This window comes from Ovis canadensis, chromosome 1, assembly GCF_042477335.2.
Source record: "Ovis canadensis isolate MfBH-ARS-UI-01 breed Bighorn chromosome 1, ARS-UI_OviCan_v2, whole genome shotgun sequence".
Taxonomy (NCBI): domain Eukaryota; kingdom Metazoa; phylum Chordata; class Mammalia; order Artiodactyla; family Bovidae; genus Ovis; species Ovis canadensis.
This window is the reverse complement of record NC_091245.1, coordinates 102,392,103-102,407,348: the sequence shown is the minus strand read 5'-3', so window position 1 is coordinate 102,407,348 and position 15,246 is coordinate 102,392,103. Positions and strand designations below refer to the sequence as shown.

The window sequence follows — 15,246 nt, the reverse complement described above, 5'->3', positions numbered from 1 at the left end:
ATGAGCAAAGTACTTCAATAGAATCATCACAGAAGAGGATATTCACATAGCCAATAAAACATATGAAAAGGGTTCTATCTCATTAGCCATGTCATCAAAGAACTAGGAACTAACATCACAAGGCAATACCACAAAATACCCATCAAAATGACGGGTTAAAAAAAAACAACCAAGTGTTAGGGGCTGTAGAACAATCAGAACTCTCATACACTGATGGAGGGTTTGCTCATTATTACAATCAATCACAATCACTTTGGAAGTATCTACCACAGATGAACACATGAATGACACCCTCAGTCCAGTCGCTCAGTCGTGTCTGACTCTCTGCAACCCCGTGGACTGCAGCATGCGAGGCCTCCCTCTCCGTCACCAGCTCCCGGAGTTTACTGAAACTCATGTCCATCGAGTCGGTGATGCCATCCAACCATCTCATCCTCTGTCGTCCCCTTCTCCTCCTGTCTTCAATCTTATAAGCATCCTGCTGCTGCTGCTGCTAAATTGCTTCAGTCATGTCCGATACTCTGTGCAACCCCGTAGACGGCAGCCCACCAGGCTCCCCCATCCCTGGGATTCTCCAGGCAAGAACACTGGAGTGGGTTGCCATTTCCTTCTCCAATGCATGAAAGTGAAAAGAGAAAGTGAAGTCGCTCAGTCGTGTCTGACTCTTCGAGACCCCGTGGACTACAGCCTCCCAGGCTCCTCCGTCCATGGGATTTTCCAGATGAAAGTACTGGAGTGGGGTGCCATTGTCTTCTCTGTATAAGCATCCTATAACACAGCAATTCTACCCCTGGTTATTGACTCAATAGAAATGCACATATACTTTCCCCATAAAATACACACACTAGAATGTTCATAGTAGCATTTTTCACAATAGCCAAAATTAGCAATGTTTTGGAGTAGAATGGATTAATTGTGACATAGCCATCCACACAACAGAACACTGCTCAACAGTGGAAAAGAAGGAACTAATGGACATGCAACATGGATATGTTATGGAGATGTTTTTAGATAGGTTAAGCAAAAGAAGTCAGACAATAAAGCATACCATATGATTCCATTTCTACAAAAAGCATAAAAGCAAGCAAAATTAAGGATGCTTTCAGAAGTCAGGACTGTGGTTACCCGTGAGGATAGAGGGTAGGTAATAACTAGAAGGGGACTCCCTGATACTGGTAATGATTTGTTTCTTGATCTGGGTGATGGTTAGTGTCCAGTTTGTGAAAAGTACTTGATTGTACATTTATGTATGTATGTTATTGCATACATACATAAATGTATGCCTTTTTTAAAAGCAAACAAAAAAATTAAAAACTGATCATCATAGCATTAAAATTCCCTTATGATCAGACCTATTATCATTGTCTGCATCACATAATGTCTTGACTCCCACTAGGACCTCACCTGAACCCGACACGAGCTATTCCAAACTTTCCTGATCCAACTGTAGCAAAGCACCCAAATCCAAATTTCTGTTGATGAGCCTTCCAATGCAATACATGTTTCCACCTCCCCAAAGGTGTGCCGTCGTTTTCTCCTCTGAGATTCCCTTCCCCTCCCTTGCCTCCTTGGAGAACTGCACTCAACCTTAAGGCTCCGCTCTAACAGTCCCACCCCAGCACCCCTCTGTCAGAGCCTGCTCCTGCACCCACTGCATCCTACATACCCTACACTGTAACACAGGCCCCACTCCTTCATCACTACTTATTCACTCTTCTCCCCGATAAAATCATAAGCTCCTGAAGACCTTGATGGCTTTTTTAGCACAGTGCCTTGCTAAAAGTAGGCACGTCAAAGAATATGTGGGATCTTCCCAATTCCTTTTCTTTTGAGAACATTAGACTCCTCAGTTTAGAGAAGCGGTACGGAACACTGGAAAAAAGCAGACATGAAAAGGGGGGAAACAAGAGAAAAAATGAGCAAAGACCAAGAAAGGCAACTCTAAGAAAAACTACAGGGACTACTCTTGTGGTCTAGTGGTTAAGAATTAGCCTGCCAATAAAGACATAGGTTCAATCCCTAGTCCGGGAAGATTCCACATGCTGCAGAGCAACTTAGCCCGTGCGCCACAACTACTGAGCCCGTGCTCTAGAGTCCATGAACCACAACTACTGAAGCCCGTGTATGGCAACTACTGAGTCCAGGCACCCAAGAGCCTGTGCTCTCCCACAGGAGAAGCCACTGCAATGAGAAGTCCATGCACACAGCTAAAGAGTAGCCCCTGCTTGCCGCAACTAGAGAAAGCCCACGGGCAGCAATGAAGACCCAGCACAGCCAACAAATAAATAAATGAATGAATAAATAAATTTAAAATAGAAATACAAATGGCTAAAAAATATATAAAAGATGCTCAACATTACCAGTAATAAAGTGAAAGTGAAGTCGCTCAGTCATGTCCGACTCTTTGCAACCCCATGGACTGTAGCCTACCAGGCTCCTCTGTCCATGGGATTTTCCAGGCAATAGTACTGGAGTGGAGTGCCATTTCCTTCTCCAGGGGATCTTCCCGACCCAGGGATCGAACCCGGGTCTCCCACATTGTAGACAGACGCTTAACCTTAACCGTCTGCGCCACCAGGGAAGTCCAGTAATAAAGGAAATGCAAAAATTAAAATAATAATGAGTTATCATTTGGGGGGAATTTCATTAATTTTGATTTGAAAAGTGTAAGATAAGACACATAGAAGTACGCTCACAGCAGCACTGCTTGCAGCGGGAAAACACTGGAAACAACCCAAATGGTGCACTGACAAGGAAATGGATGAATAAACTCTGTCACAGTGATACAATGAACCAGTATATTCAGCTGTGAAAATAAATGAACTACAGCTACATGCATCGACATGAAAGAGTCTCAAAATTAATATTATGCAAAAAAGTAAGCAGTAGAATACAGATGATACCATGTATACAAAGTTCAAAACACATCAAACGAAGCAATACATTACTTGCGTATGTAATAAAAGTATAATAATAAGCAAAAATATAAAAACACAAAATTCCAAAATTCTGTGGAGGAAGCAGAAGGGTTAGGATCCATAAGGGACCCCAGGGAGCTTCAAAGTATTGGTAATGTTCTGTTTCTGAAGGTGGCTGTTCAGTAGACAGGTGACCATTTTATTTGCTATGTTTTAAAACTTTCCGTATAGGGACTTTTCTGGTGGTCTAGTGATGAAGACTCTGTGCTTCCACTGCAGGGGCACGGGCATGAGTTCGATCCCTGGGCATCAGGGAATTAAAATCCCGCATGCCACATGGTGTGACAGGAAAAAAAAAAACAACTTCCCATATACAAAGGTATCCTTTCTTGCTTTTCAGTAAAGTGAGTGAGTAAATCCTGCAGAAATATCATTTTTAGATCAAGTGAATGGCAAATTTTAAAGATACTGATAATACCTAGGATTGGTGAGGATGCAGGAAAAAAGACTAATTTCACATGTATATCATCAGAGATTATAAAAGTATTTTTAGAAGTCAATGGGCTTCCCTGGTGGCTCAGACAGTAAAGTGTCTGGCTGCAATGCAGGAGACCTGGGTTCAATTCCTGGGTTAGGAAGATCCCCTGGAGAAGGAAATGGCAATCCACTCCAGCACTCTTGCCTGGAAAATCCCATGGATGGAGGAGCCTGATAGGCTACAGTCCATGGGGTCGCAAAGAGTCGGACACGACTGAGCGACTTCACTTCACTTTGGCCAATATTAAGAGTGCATACTTTTTTAAACCCTTGACTAATTCCACTTTTAGGAATATGCCCTATGAAAATCCATGCACATTTACCCAAAGATATGTGTGTAAAAACGTTAACTGCAATCCTCTTTACAATACTTAAAGACCTGGAAACAGCATAAATAGTCTCGAGTGAGTGAATTAAGTATGGTAATATCCATGCTATGAAATACTACACTGCTGATAAGTAAACCTCTGCAAGTTGACAGGAAAAGACCTCCAAGATTTATTAAGTGAGGGATTTCCCTGGTGGTCCAGTAGTTAAGAATCCACCTTGCAATGCAGGGGATGCAGGTTAGATCCCTGGTCGGGGAACTAAGATCCCATGCCATGAAGCAACAAAGTCTGTGCACTGCAACTACAGAAGCCCGTGCGCTCTGGAGCCCAGCGCCACAACTAGGAAGGCTGCACGCCACAAACAGAGACTACATGCACTGCAGCCAGAGAGGCTGTGCTCCACAACAAAGGTCCCACGTGATGCAGCGAAGATCCCGGGCTACAACTAAGGCCAGATGCAGCCACATAAGTATTAAAAAGGCATATTAAGTGAAAAAAGCAAGTCACAATTTAATTCATAAAATATGACCTCCTATTTACTTCAGTGCATATATATGTTCAGAGTATTAGTAATTGTCAACTCCTAAATAAAGCGAATACTACATGCTCAGCCCTACTGGGTATAAGTGCTTTATAGGTATTAACTCACTTAATCCTCACAAGACAACTATATGTTAGGTATAAATCCCCATTTTACAGATGAGAAAACTGAGTCACATAAGTATCTTGCCCGAGGTCACATAATTAGTAAGAGTCAGGATTCAAACCCAGGTCCTGTGATTCCAGAGTCTGCACTCCTAACCACCATGCCACATTGATATTTCTTGAAAGTAAGCACAACAGAAAAGCACTGAACTCATACACACTAAGCTAGAAAAAGTCTACTCAGTGGCAAAGAATCTCCCTGCAACACAGGAGATTCGGGTTTGATCCCTGGGTTGGGAAGATCCCCTGGAGGAGGAAATGGCAACCCTCTCCACTTGCTTGAAAACTCCCATGGACAGAGGAATCTGGCAGGCCACAGTCCGTGGGGTCACAAAGAGTTGGACATGACTGAACACACGGAAAAAGTCAGAGGAGTAAAGGGACTTTCAGTTCATGTATCAATACTTCTATAGCGTTTTAAATGTCTGCAACAAAAATGTATTTGTGTGACATTCCTATATAAAATACATAAAAGAAAGAGAAGGAAAGAAAAAGTACTAAACTTCGAGACAGAGGTGGGGTTTGAGTACAAATGGCACCTACTAATCCTTGAGCAAATCATTTTATCTCTCTGGGAAATTTCCCATCTGCAAAATAGGGGGTAATACCTACCTTGCCTGTACTTTAGGCAAGTAGGTAGTAGATGTTTAGAAACAGTGTGAAAGTACTTTGCGAACCATAAATCACTTCCCTAAAGTGAGGCAGCATTGACTTTCCCAAGGAGCTCTAGGAAAACTTCAAGGGAGGGGAGTAGGTGAAACCAACTGTCTAAAAGGAGCCTGCGAAGGTTTCCCTGGTGGCTCAATGGTAAAGAATCCGCCTGCCAATGCAGGAGACTCGGGTTCTATCCCTGGTCTAGGAAGATCCCACACGCCATGGAGCAACTAAGCCTGTGCGCCTTATACAATAAAAAAATAAAAGGAGCCTATGAATAAATCTAGGGTTCTTTCTGGCACTTCATCCTCCAGAACCAGAGGATCCAGTCTGTAAGACCACAGACTTCACCCCACAACCCCAAACCATAGCCAAGGAGGAAAACCCAGGCCCCTCTCTATTTGGTGCCACTGGTTTCTGGGGCTGGAGGGACCCCAGGGCTGTGAGCGGGCTTCAGGGAGCTTTAGGAATATCTAGCAGGGGGGGTCCCCTCTGGGGACTCTCTGAACAGCAATATAGGAAGGGGAGCCATCTTCTCTAGGGAAAAAGGAACAGAGCTAATCACAAGGTAAGCAGCCTCTAACCTCATAAACATTCTTGGGGAGAAGCCCAGCCACCTCTAAATTATAGGCAGCCTCTCCACTCTGTTCAAACAAATCTCCAGCTGTGACTCACTCCTCAGAGCGGGGAGGGGGTAAACACATAGCTAAGGGCTTAGAGATCAAGACGCTAAGGAACAGTGATAGGGAGATAAACAGGGAGGCCCCAGAGGTTCTGACACCTCAGGCTCATGTGAATAGTGGAAAGATCCATGGGAAAATATGTCTCCCCAGCTCCCACACCCCAGGCTGCTACGAGGGCCATGAGGACTGAACGGCAGGTGAGAGTCAGGGCCTCTGAGTAAGACTGCCCCTCAGCTGGAAACCAGCATCCTTAATTTATCCGTACCCTATAAGCCACTCCTCCACCATCTTGTCCCTTGACCCTGTTCCCTGTTTCCACTTGGAATGTCCGTGGTCTCTCAAGCAGCCACCTCAGTTTCCCTTCTGAGAAATGGAAATAGCCAGCCTCTTGAAACAATGGTTCCCAAGAGGTCAGGTTGAGGAAAGCCCCAGAAAAGTCAGAGGCCAGGTGCAGCGACTGGGGGACCCCTCTCTCCCGGCCGAGACTCCTAACCCACTTGGCTCCCAGGTCTCCCAGGGCACTCTTGTCCTCCCGCTTGCAGGGCTCTCTCTCCGTCAGAGCTGGCCCTTTGTTGCATTCCTGCTCCTCCCCACAGAGTAACCAACGAAACAGCTGTTTGCTTTTTGTCTGGTTCCCTGCCCAAAGGCATGGGCTGGACAAGCTCTATGCAGAGAGCTGAACAAGGTGATTAGGAGGTGAAATGAGAAAAAGGGATTTAGGGTGGCACCCTAAATCGGGGCAGCTGTTCTCATTCTCTGGACCACTGGCACAGCAAAACACAGGGGCCAGCAGTGAGAGGGAGGTGGGCTCCGGAACTCTCAACTCTGAGGAAGACATCCTTTTGCTCAGCCAATCTTCCTTTAGGAAACCCACCTTGTGCCCAGCCAGCCTGGAATCCCCAGTTCCCTGGCACCCCCTGCCCTTCTCCAGTCTCTGATTACCTTGCTTTGTGATTTTTGCTTTCTTTGCCCCCAAGCCCTAGAAGACCATTTCCTTTTCCTTCCTCTCTATTTTCTTTTCCTCTTCCTGCACCTGTTGGCCAGGCTTCAATCTGGGCCAAGAGTCTCCCTGGCACATACTTGTTCCCTCAACTAAACCTCCCCACCCCAGGAGACAAAGGTATTTCACAAGACTGAATCGTGACCCAAAGAGGCACATACCATAATTACCAGCAGGTGAGGAAGCTTGTCCCACCTGCTCTGAGTACATGTGTATGGAACCGAAACCATCTGGGTGCACACTCCACCCCACCACTCCCACCTGCGAGAAGTATGTGCAAACGCTGGCGCCCAATGCCTGGTGGCTCCGCAAGCCTCCCCTCTCAGATCCTCCCACAGAGCCCAGCATTCCTCAAATTCCCGGCACGCTTGGAGACATCCTCAGCTGACGTAGTGCTCCTAAAGGTAAGAAATTGGCAATGAATGGGGGAGATGGAATGGTGTGAGGAGGAATTTACGGGCTGAGCTTGTGGCAGAGCTTATGAGTGAAAGGAACAGGCAGTCACTGAACTTGAGCAGTTCTCTGCCCAGGAGTTTCTTTCCCCACCCAGGTGTCACAGAGCCAGGGCTGCCACCGGCTTAGAGTCCATTCATTCCTTCGGAGTAAGCCTCAATGGCTCCAGAAAAATCCTCTTTTAAAACGCAAATATTCAGACCCAGCAATTCCAAACCTAGGTATTTCCTGCCAAGAGAAATTAAAACATAAGTCCACATAAAAACTTGTCAACAAATGTTCACAAGAGCATTATTCATAAAAGAAGAAAAGAAGAAACAACCAGCTAATAAGAAGCTACTGTACAGGGAACTCCGCTCGATACTCTGTTGGGGCCTACATAGGAAAAGATCCTAAAAAAGAGTGGATATATGTGTAAGTGATTTGCTTTGCCATACACCTGAAATAAACAGAACACTGTAAATCAACTATACTCCAATGTTAAAACATTTTTTTAAAGAAACAACCCAAAAGCCCACTGACATTCATCCATGATGAACATGTCTAAATATTTTCATACAATGTAATATTTTTATTCAGTCATAAAACGGAATGAAATACTGATTCACGTTACAACATGGGTCAACCTTAAAGACATGCCAACTAGAGGAAGCCAGTCACAAAGGATCACATATTATATGATTACATTTACATAAACTATCTAGAATAGGCAAGTCATAGAGAAAGAAAGTAGACTGCTAGCATAGGGGTCAGGGACTATTGGAGGAAAATGGGGAGTGCTTGCTAACGGGTCAGGATTTCTTTATGGGGTGGTGAAATATGTTCTGAAATCAGCTGTGTTGATGACTATACAACTCTGTGAATATACTAAAACCCATTGAATTGTATATGGAATGGGTGATATGTATGGCATGTGAATTATATCTCAATAAAGCTATTGAAGTGAAGTGAAGTCGCTCAGTCGTGTCTGACTCTTCGCGACCCCATGGACTGTAGCCCACCAGGCTCCTCTGTCCATGGGATTCTCCAGGCAAGAATACTGGAGTGGGTTGCCACGTCCTTCTCCAGGGGATCTTCCCAACCCAGGGATCGAACCCAGATCTCCCACATTGCGGGCAGACACTTTAACCTCTGAGCCATTTGGTAAGCTTGGGAACTAATAAAGCTATTATAAAAAGAAAATGAAAATGAGGCCTATAGTGAGCCTTCAGTAAATCATAACTTTAGTAAAAAAAAAAAAAAAAAGTCTAAGTTAGGAAAGACTTGGCATTAAACTAATGCAGCTTCTGAGGTCCTAAAGGAATGACACCTATTTCAGGGTAAAGACAAAGTTTCAGACTGCAGCTGATGTAAAATTTCAAATCCACTTAGATATGGAGAAAACTTCTCTAGCTAGACTGACCAATATAAAACACCTAGAGGACTGGGTGCTGGTGGAGGGGAGTGTTAGTTGCTCAATCCTGGCCAACTGTCTGCAACCCCACAGACTGTAGCCTCTGTCCATGGAATTCTCTAGGCAAGAATTGTGGAGTGGGTAGCCATTCCCTTCTCCAGGGGATCTTCCCAACCCAGGGACTGAACTACTTGGGTCTCTCACATTGCGGGCAGATTCTCTACCATCTGAGCCACCAGGGAAGTCCTGGGGTGGAGGTGGGGAGAAGATATTCTAAGGAAGGGTAACACTGATAGGATGCTTAAAGGGACCTTATCAGAGTCCAGAGCATCATGGGACACCAGCTGCCTTGGCTATGATTTCGGAAAAAGGAGGAGGAGGAAAAGAGCCCAGAACAGGATGCTAAAACATGAACCCTGACTATCACTCTAAGACAGTCCCAGCTGAGTTGAGACTAGCCGAGCTTACTCAGGTCTTCACTCTGGGTCTATCTAGATGTCCCTTTTGACCCTCAAGACCCTCCACTGGCAGAGGAAAGGGGAAAGGAACAGGTAAGAGCAGACACCAACATAATGAGAAGGAGCAAAACTTGACCAGACCAGAGTGTTCCTTCTCCATCCCTTGACCAGGGGGAGTTAAAACAGTCTCGCCGTAAGTAACAAAGAGAAAATAATGACTAACGTCTGAGCACTTACCACGTGCCAGGCATTGTACTTAATACTTCATATGCATTCTTCACAACAACCTTATGAAAACGATGTAATTATTACCCCCATTTTACAAATGAGGAAACTGAGACTAAAGAGATACAGTAGTTTATCAGTGATCTGGGGCAAAGCAAACACTGAGGCTCTGACTATAGTCCAGTGGGTCAGACTCCCCGAACCAGGCTCTTACCTGCAATGCTACGAATAGAACCATAATATACTCAAAAACTGTGACATAATTTCACTGGGAAGAAGGGAGAAGGAAAAGGAAGCATGTAAGGGGTGCCAGTATAAACCTTCCTATAATTCCTGCAACAGGAAGTCAACAATGTCTAAAACTGATAAATCATACACAAACTGTTTGGAAACATGGCCATAAAGACTACACAGAACTAACAGTTAAGAGTGGAAACTTCCACTTTGGGTGGTTTGGGGTGGCTATTGTTTTAGTTGCTAAGTGTAAGTAGTGTCTGACTCTTTACGACCCCATGGACTGTAGCCTGCCAGGCTCCTCTGTCCATGAGATTTCCCAGGCAAGAATACTGGAGTGGGTTGCCATTTCCTTCTCCAGGGGATCTTCTCTACCCAGGGATAGAATCTGCATCTCCTGCCTCAGCAGGCAGATTTTTTACTGCTCAGCCGGCCATAGGTAGGGAATTGCTTACTATTTTCTTTTAAAGGCCTTTGATATTACTAGATCTTTTTAAAATCATACACAGATATTCCTTTGATTAAAAATGATTAAAAAAGGAAAAGAAAGACAATCAGAGATCATTTAAATTAAGTCTATTGCTGCCCTTGTTACCAATTTCCATCCTCCTCCACTGATAACAGCACTTGGGTTTTGTTTCAGAGAATCTCCCTCCTTTACTGGGTTATCTGGTGGGCCTGTTTATCAAGGAACCCCAAGCCCTGGCCAAGCGGGAAAGGGGCCAATGACACTTTCTCCCTGGAATCTTGAACAGAATGGCAAAAAGACCTAACACAGCTGGAAACAGTGCACCCAGAACTAGAAACCCTCCATTCTCTCCTTCCATTTACCCAGGCCCCAGGACTCCCTTGGTTTGGACTTTTTAAACTTAAATTCTGTGAGCTGCCCATTTCCTTCTAATAAATTCCTCTTTTGCTTAAGTTAGTTGAAGCCACTCTCTGTTGTTTATAATAACGGAACTTAATGGAAATGTCTTTTTAAGAATGAGAATGAGGTTAATCTGTGCTTTTATTTGCCAGTACAATTTAGTACAGTGGCTTGCAAAGTTTTTTAGCCTTAAAAAACACATTTTACATCACAATCAGATAAATACACATACACATATATAATATGTAAACAAAGATATAACTGAAACAAAAGTTTCACCAAAAATGTCTACCCTAACACTCTGAGCCCATTAACTCTTATTTCTTATTTTAAGAAATAAGAAGTTTGTTGCTTTTTAGAGCAGTTTTAGGTTTGTAACAAAATTGACAGGAAGATACAGAAATTTCCCATATACCCCTCCCCACACATATGCATAGCCATTATCAGTATCATTCACCAGAATGGTACTTTACAACCAAAGATGAACATATACTGATACATCATAACCACCCAGGATCCACAGATCATCTTAAGATTCAAGTGACTCTAAGTCAAGTGATCTTCCATGGGTTTGGACAAATGTATAATGACATATATCCATCATCATACTATCAAAGTATTTTCACTGCCCTAAAAAACTTCTGTACTCTGTGTATTCATCTGTACTCTCCCCACAAATTCCTGGCATCCATTGATCTTTTTATTGTTTCTATGATTTTACCATTTCCAGAATAGCATACAGTTGGAATTTCTTTCTTTTTTCCGAAAAGAGAGGTTCAAAGCTTTTATGACTATAAGACCATTCATGGCTCACCCATGCAAGGGCTAGACAGGCTGTAGGTGGCAAGCTCTTCCACTAAATACTGCAACTTTTCTTCCAATACTAAGCCCTGTCCCACTGTCCCTGCCCAGTGGAGATGCAGGCGGACATGTGTAGGGTATTTATTCACAGGAAGGCCACAAGTTTTGTGCCTCTTGTTACAATGAACCCAGATCCCTGTTGGGTGTGTTACAAATAGAGGGGCCATTTCTTCAGGCCTCTTGCTCTGAGCACATCTATTTCTTTTTTAAGGCTGGTTCTGACCCATTAAGTTGATTTTTAGTGACTATGTGATTATGATCAGCAGCTGGAAAGCACTGGCTCCCTGTACCTGCCGCAACTGCCTCCAACAATAAAAACAACCCAGAGAATGCAGCAGCCATATTTCCAGTGACCATGTGTGGTGCACTGAGGCACATGGCCTGGTTGCTGGAGAAACCAACACAGTCCCAGGGGCCTGACGCTCAGCAGGACACACCAGTCAATTAAATTGTCTGCACTGCTAACACCAAAAGAAACAACTTCTTCATTCATTTATTCACTCACTCACTCACTTTGCACATGCACTGAGCACTCATTCAACAGTGTGAATATATGAGAGGTTTCTGGGGACTGTCCAGAGCCATAAATTCTGTCTTCGAGATGGCTCAGAGGAAAGGAATCCAGGACAAAGCCTGTCTCCTGACTGATTGATTGTTTACCATCTCCTCTTCCGTAAGAGCTCAGGAATGCCTCCAACACCAGATATGGGCAATAGTGATTTCATTCCCACCTTTGAAGTCAAATAACTTTCAAGTTCAGCCTGGTAAGAAGGAATAAAAGAGAATTTCTGTCTCTCTCTTGTTCTAGAGGCCTCTGATTAGCTTCAAACTAATCTACAGCTGGAGAATGTCTGAATTTCTTGCTATTTTCCAATCCATTCTTTCTGCCCCACCAGACAAGCAGCAAAACATCAAGGGAGAGAAGAGAGTGTCAATTCATTCTCAACACTGCCAATGCCTTAGATTTAAGACTTCTCTGAATCTCTTTTCTACAACAAGCAAAAAGTCCAGTCATCCCTCTCCTTTATTTCCCTCATATCCTGTTCCTTGCCTCAGCCATTCCAAAACAGTGAGCCAGCATGTGGAAAAGGACTTGGGTCTAACACAATAGAGGATGGATTTTTTTCCCCATCTCTGCTGTGTCCCAGAACAGGGGGAGTGGCAAATAACAGAAGACAAGGATGGGGGTATTGGGGTTGGGCAGTAGCAATACTTGAATTGTAATCTGATAGACACAGCCTGGACAGAAACTGAGAGGGGACTGTGAGGCGAATTAAGCGATGATTTATACCCTAAACTTGAAATGACCAACTGTTCTACAAATACACTTTGAAAAGCCATAATCCAGGTGCAGATGGATTAGCTCTATCTCAAGAGCATGCTGAGACAGGAAGACAGAATGGAATCAGAGTGCAGTGGGGGAAAGGGAGGGATACAAACTCCCTGTCACCTTGGCTCCCGTTTCATTCTCCTCCAGAATAGCTCGAAAACTGATGAAATAGTACACGTTCATTCTGGGTTAGGTTTCCCAGCAGAGCCACAAGCTACCCTCCTCTGAGGGTATGAGGAAAAATCATACGGTCTGCTGTGGTGGGGAGGAGACCAAGGGAGTGAGGGGAGCTGGGCAGATCGCTTAGCACTGGAGCAGATGGGAAGGGCTCCTCGCTCCCCTACTCTCACGCCACCTAGAAGCTCGTGCAGGTCACTTCCCTCCCCTTCTCAGCCCAGGTTCTGGCATCCTTTACATCCGCTTGCTCCGTGCTTGGAGACGGAAGCAAAACCAACCAAAAGTCCCAGGAAGCTATCGGCTGACCGATGGGAGGAGGGGAGCAAGAGAAGCGGCATGGGAAAGAGCAGAAATCATAGCAGAGAGGCGACCCCAAGCAGACAGCCTCCTAGCGAAAGGTAAGAGTCCTTGGCCAATCTCGGCGTACTTGGAGTTCTACCACCCCCACCCTCCAGTCAGAGCCCTAGAATTTCACTTTGTATCCTTTGTCTTGCTACAGCTCGCCCAAAGCACTACGAAGTTCTTTGAAGAGCCCCTGAAGTCACCAGAACCCACAGAAAAGCCTAATCCCCCTCGATAGGAACCAAAGTCCAAAAGAGCACAGGGATCCCGTCCCTGGAGCTCATTCTACTACGACACAACCTAACAGCCCATAGGACCCCTCAGCAGCGCGCACCGGCGACCAGCGCCGAGTCCCGGGCAGGAGCCGCAGTGTCCTCCCAAAGGGCAGGGAAGCCCCGTGTCCTCGAGCCTCAGAAGAGTCTTTATCCTGCTGACCCCACTGCCCGCCGCGAAGTGGTAGAAGAAAGAGAAGCGCCGCGAGGAGCTGACCACACCGAGCGCGGCATCAGGTGATGTCAGCGAACTCCTCGCTGGGCACTGGAAAGGAAGAATTCGAAAACGAGAATACCAAGCTAGGTAGGGGGCGCGAACACTTTTACTTACCGCGGTCTGCCCCTCCGGGTGCACGTCCACCAATGTACACCAGTTACGCGTCCCGTTCATCTTCTCCTGCGGGGGTCGCAGCACAAAGCCCAACCCTCTGCCCTGCAGTTCGGCTCCTACTAAGCGGGCGCGCGCCGAACCGCCCCACCTTGTATATCGCGTCAGGGGCGGGGGCAAGAAAGGACACGCCCCTAAGACTCCATTGGTCAACGAGTGGGCGAAAGGGTGCAATAGGTGTGGTCTAGCTGCATCAGGACACGCCCATCTGAGCTCGCCCTGATTTACGTAGAGGTGGGGCTTATGGGTTGGGAGCAACTTATTTGCTTAACTGAAGTTTAGTATAGCATTTTATGCCTATATGAAGACATGGCAACCCACTGCAGTATTCTTGCTTGAAAAATCCCATGGACAGAGGAGCCTGATGGGTTACAGTCCAGAGTGTCGCAAAGAGTAGGACACGACTGAGCGACTAAGCACATATGTGTGTATGGCTGTACCTCAAACATTAGTCTTGCCTTCACCTTTCAATTCTAAGACCAGTGTTTGTAAGATAGAATCACCCTGCCAGCCCCTAGCGGATGAGGATTTGAAAAATCTTCCATACATTCTCCTGTTCCTACATATAGGCCAGCCTGTAGGGTTTGTGGAGCTGAGCAAACCTTACAGACTTCCAGGACCAGCTCACTCAGACTGGCCTAAGCCAGTCTGGCAAGTGCCCTTCCCTGGCAGGAAGCCCAGGCCAAAGTCAATGCCAGCTTGCCTATGGGTGGGGCTTGTTTGGCAGAAGCTATTATATCGAAGCTGCCCTTATATAGAAGGGAGAGGCGGGACACATTGCCTTAAAAGGAATTTGTACTCTTGGGAAGGGATAAATCTCAATGTCTCCAGTGGCATTTGCTCCCTAAGCCCAGGTTAGCATGTTAAGGGCCCATAAGAGAGGTTGGTCAAGCAGGACCTTGGAGCTTCTTCCAGCCCAACCGCTCTTGGCAGGTGGCTTCTCAGCGGGGCTATAATCTTCATGGACATCAGACAGGAGGAGGTCTGACCCATTCTTGAGTGGGCAGAACTTCTGAATCTGGCAATAGACTTTGGTGAACACCTCACCCCATCTTCAAGGGAACACAAGGGCAGGGATGACAGAAACTTCCCAGGTAGGAACTGGGTCACATGCAATGTAGGAATGGATGGTGTCTTTGCACCTGGAAGGCAAATATTTAGGGTATCCTTATGCTCCATAGGAATAAAACTCAGTTCTAACCTGTCTTCTTTAATTCTCAAAGAAGGCATTTACTGGTCTTGCTATTCCCAAGAATGGAGCTGCTATAAACTTATAGTCTCCCTAGATCCCATCTGATCTGTTGTAAAAGACCTTTAAAAGTGAGGTAAGAAAACTCCAGTTTCAGCCTCTAAGTTGCAGAGTAAGATGGTTTCTCCATATAATTTGGACCTCCAAATAAATCAGGAAAATGAATGAGA

At 45.3% G+C, this 15,246-nt stretch overlaps 1 protein-coding gene and 1 non-coding gene across 3 annotated transcripts in view; both read right to left on the bottom strand.

Annotated features, from left to right (window-relative positions):
- Positions 1-13,933, bottom strand: part of TUFT1 (tuftelin 1) — a 47,771-nt gene extending 33,838 nt beyond the window's left edge. Inside the window, exon 1 of one of the 2 annotated variants that reach the window (XM_069542294.1) lies at positions 13,771-13,933. In XM_069542294.1, the coding sequence (XP_069398395.1) occupies positions 13,771-13,830 (60 nt within the window). In that variant the 5' untranslated portion in view covers positions 13,831-13,933. The remainder of the gene's footprint in view (positions 1-13,770) is intronic. The other variant, XM_069542283.1, reaches the window with a different exon arrangement.
- Positions 11,387-11,516, bottom strand: LOC138431663 (small nucleolar RNA SNORA11). The gene has a single exon (XR_011253812.1). It is a non-coding gene; the product is annotated as a small nucleolar RNA SNORA11 (small nucleolar RNA).
- Positions 13,934-15,246: the final 1,313 nt, after the last annotated feature.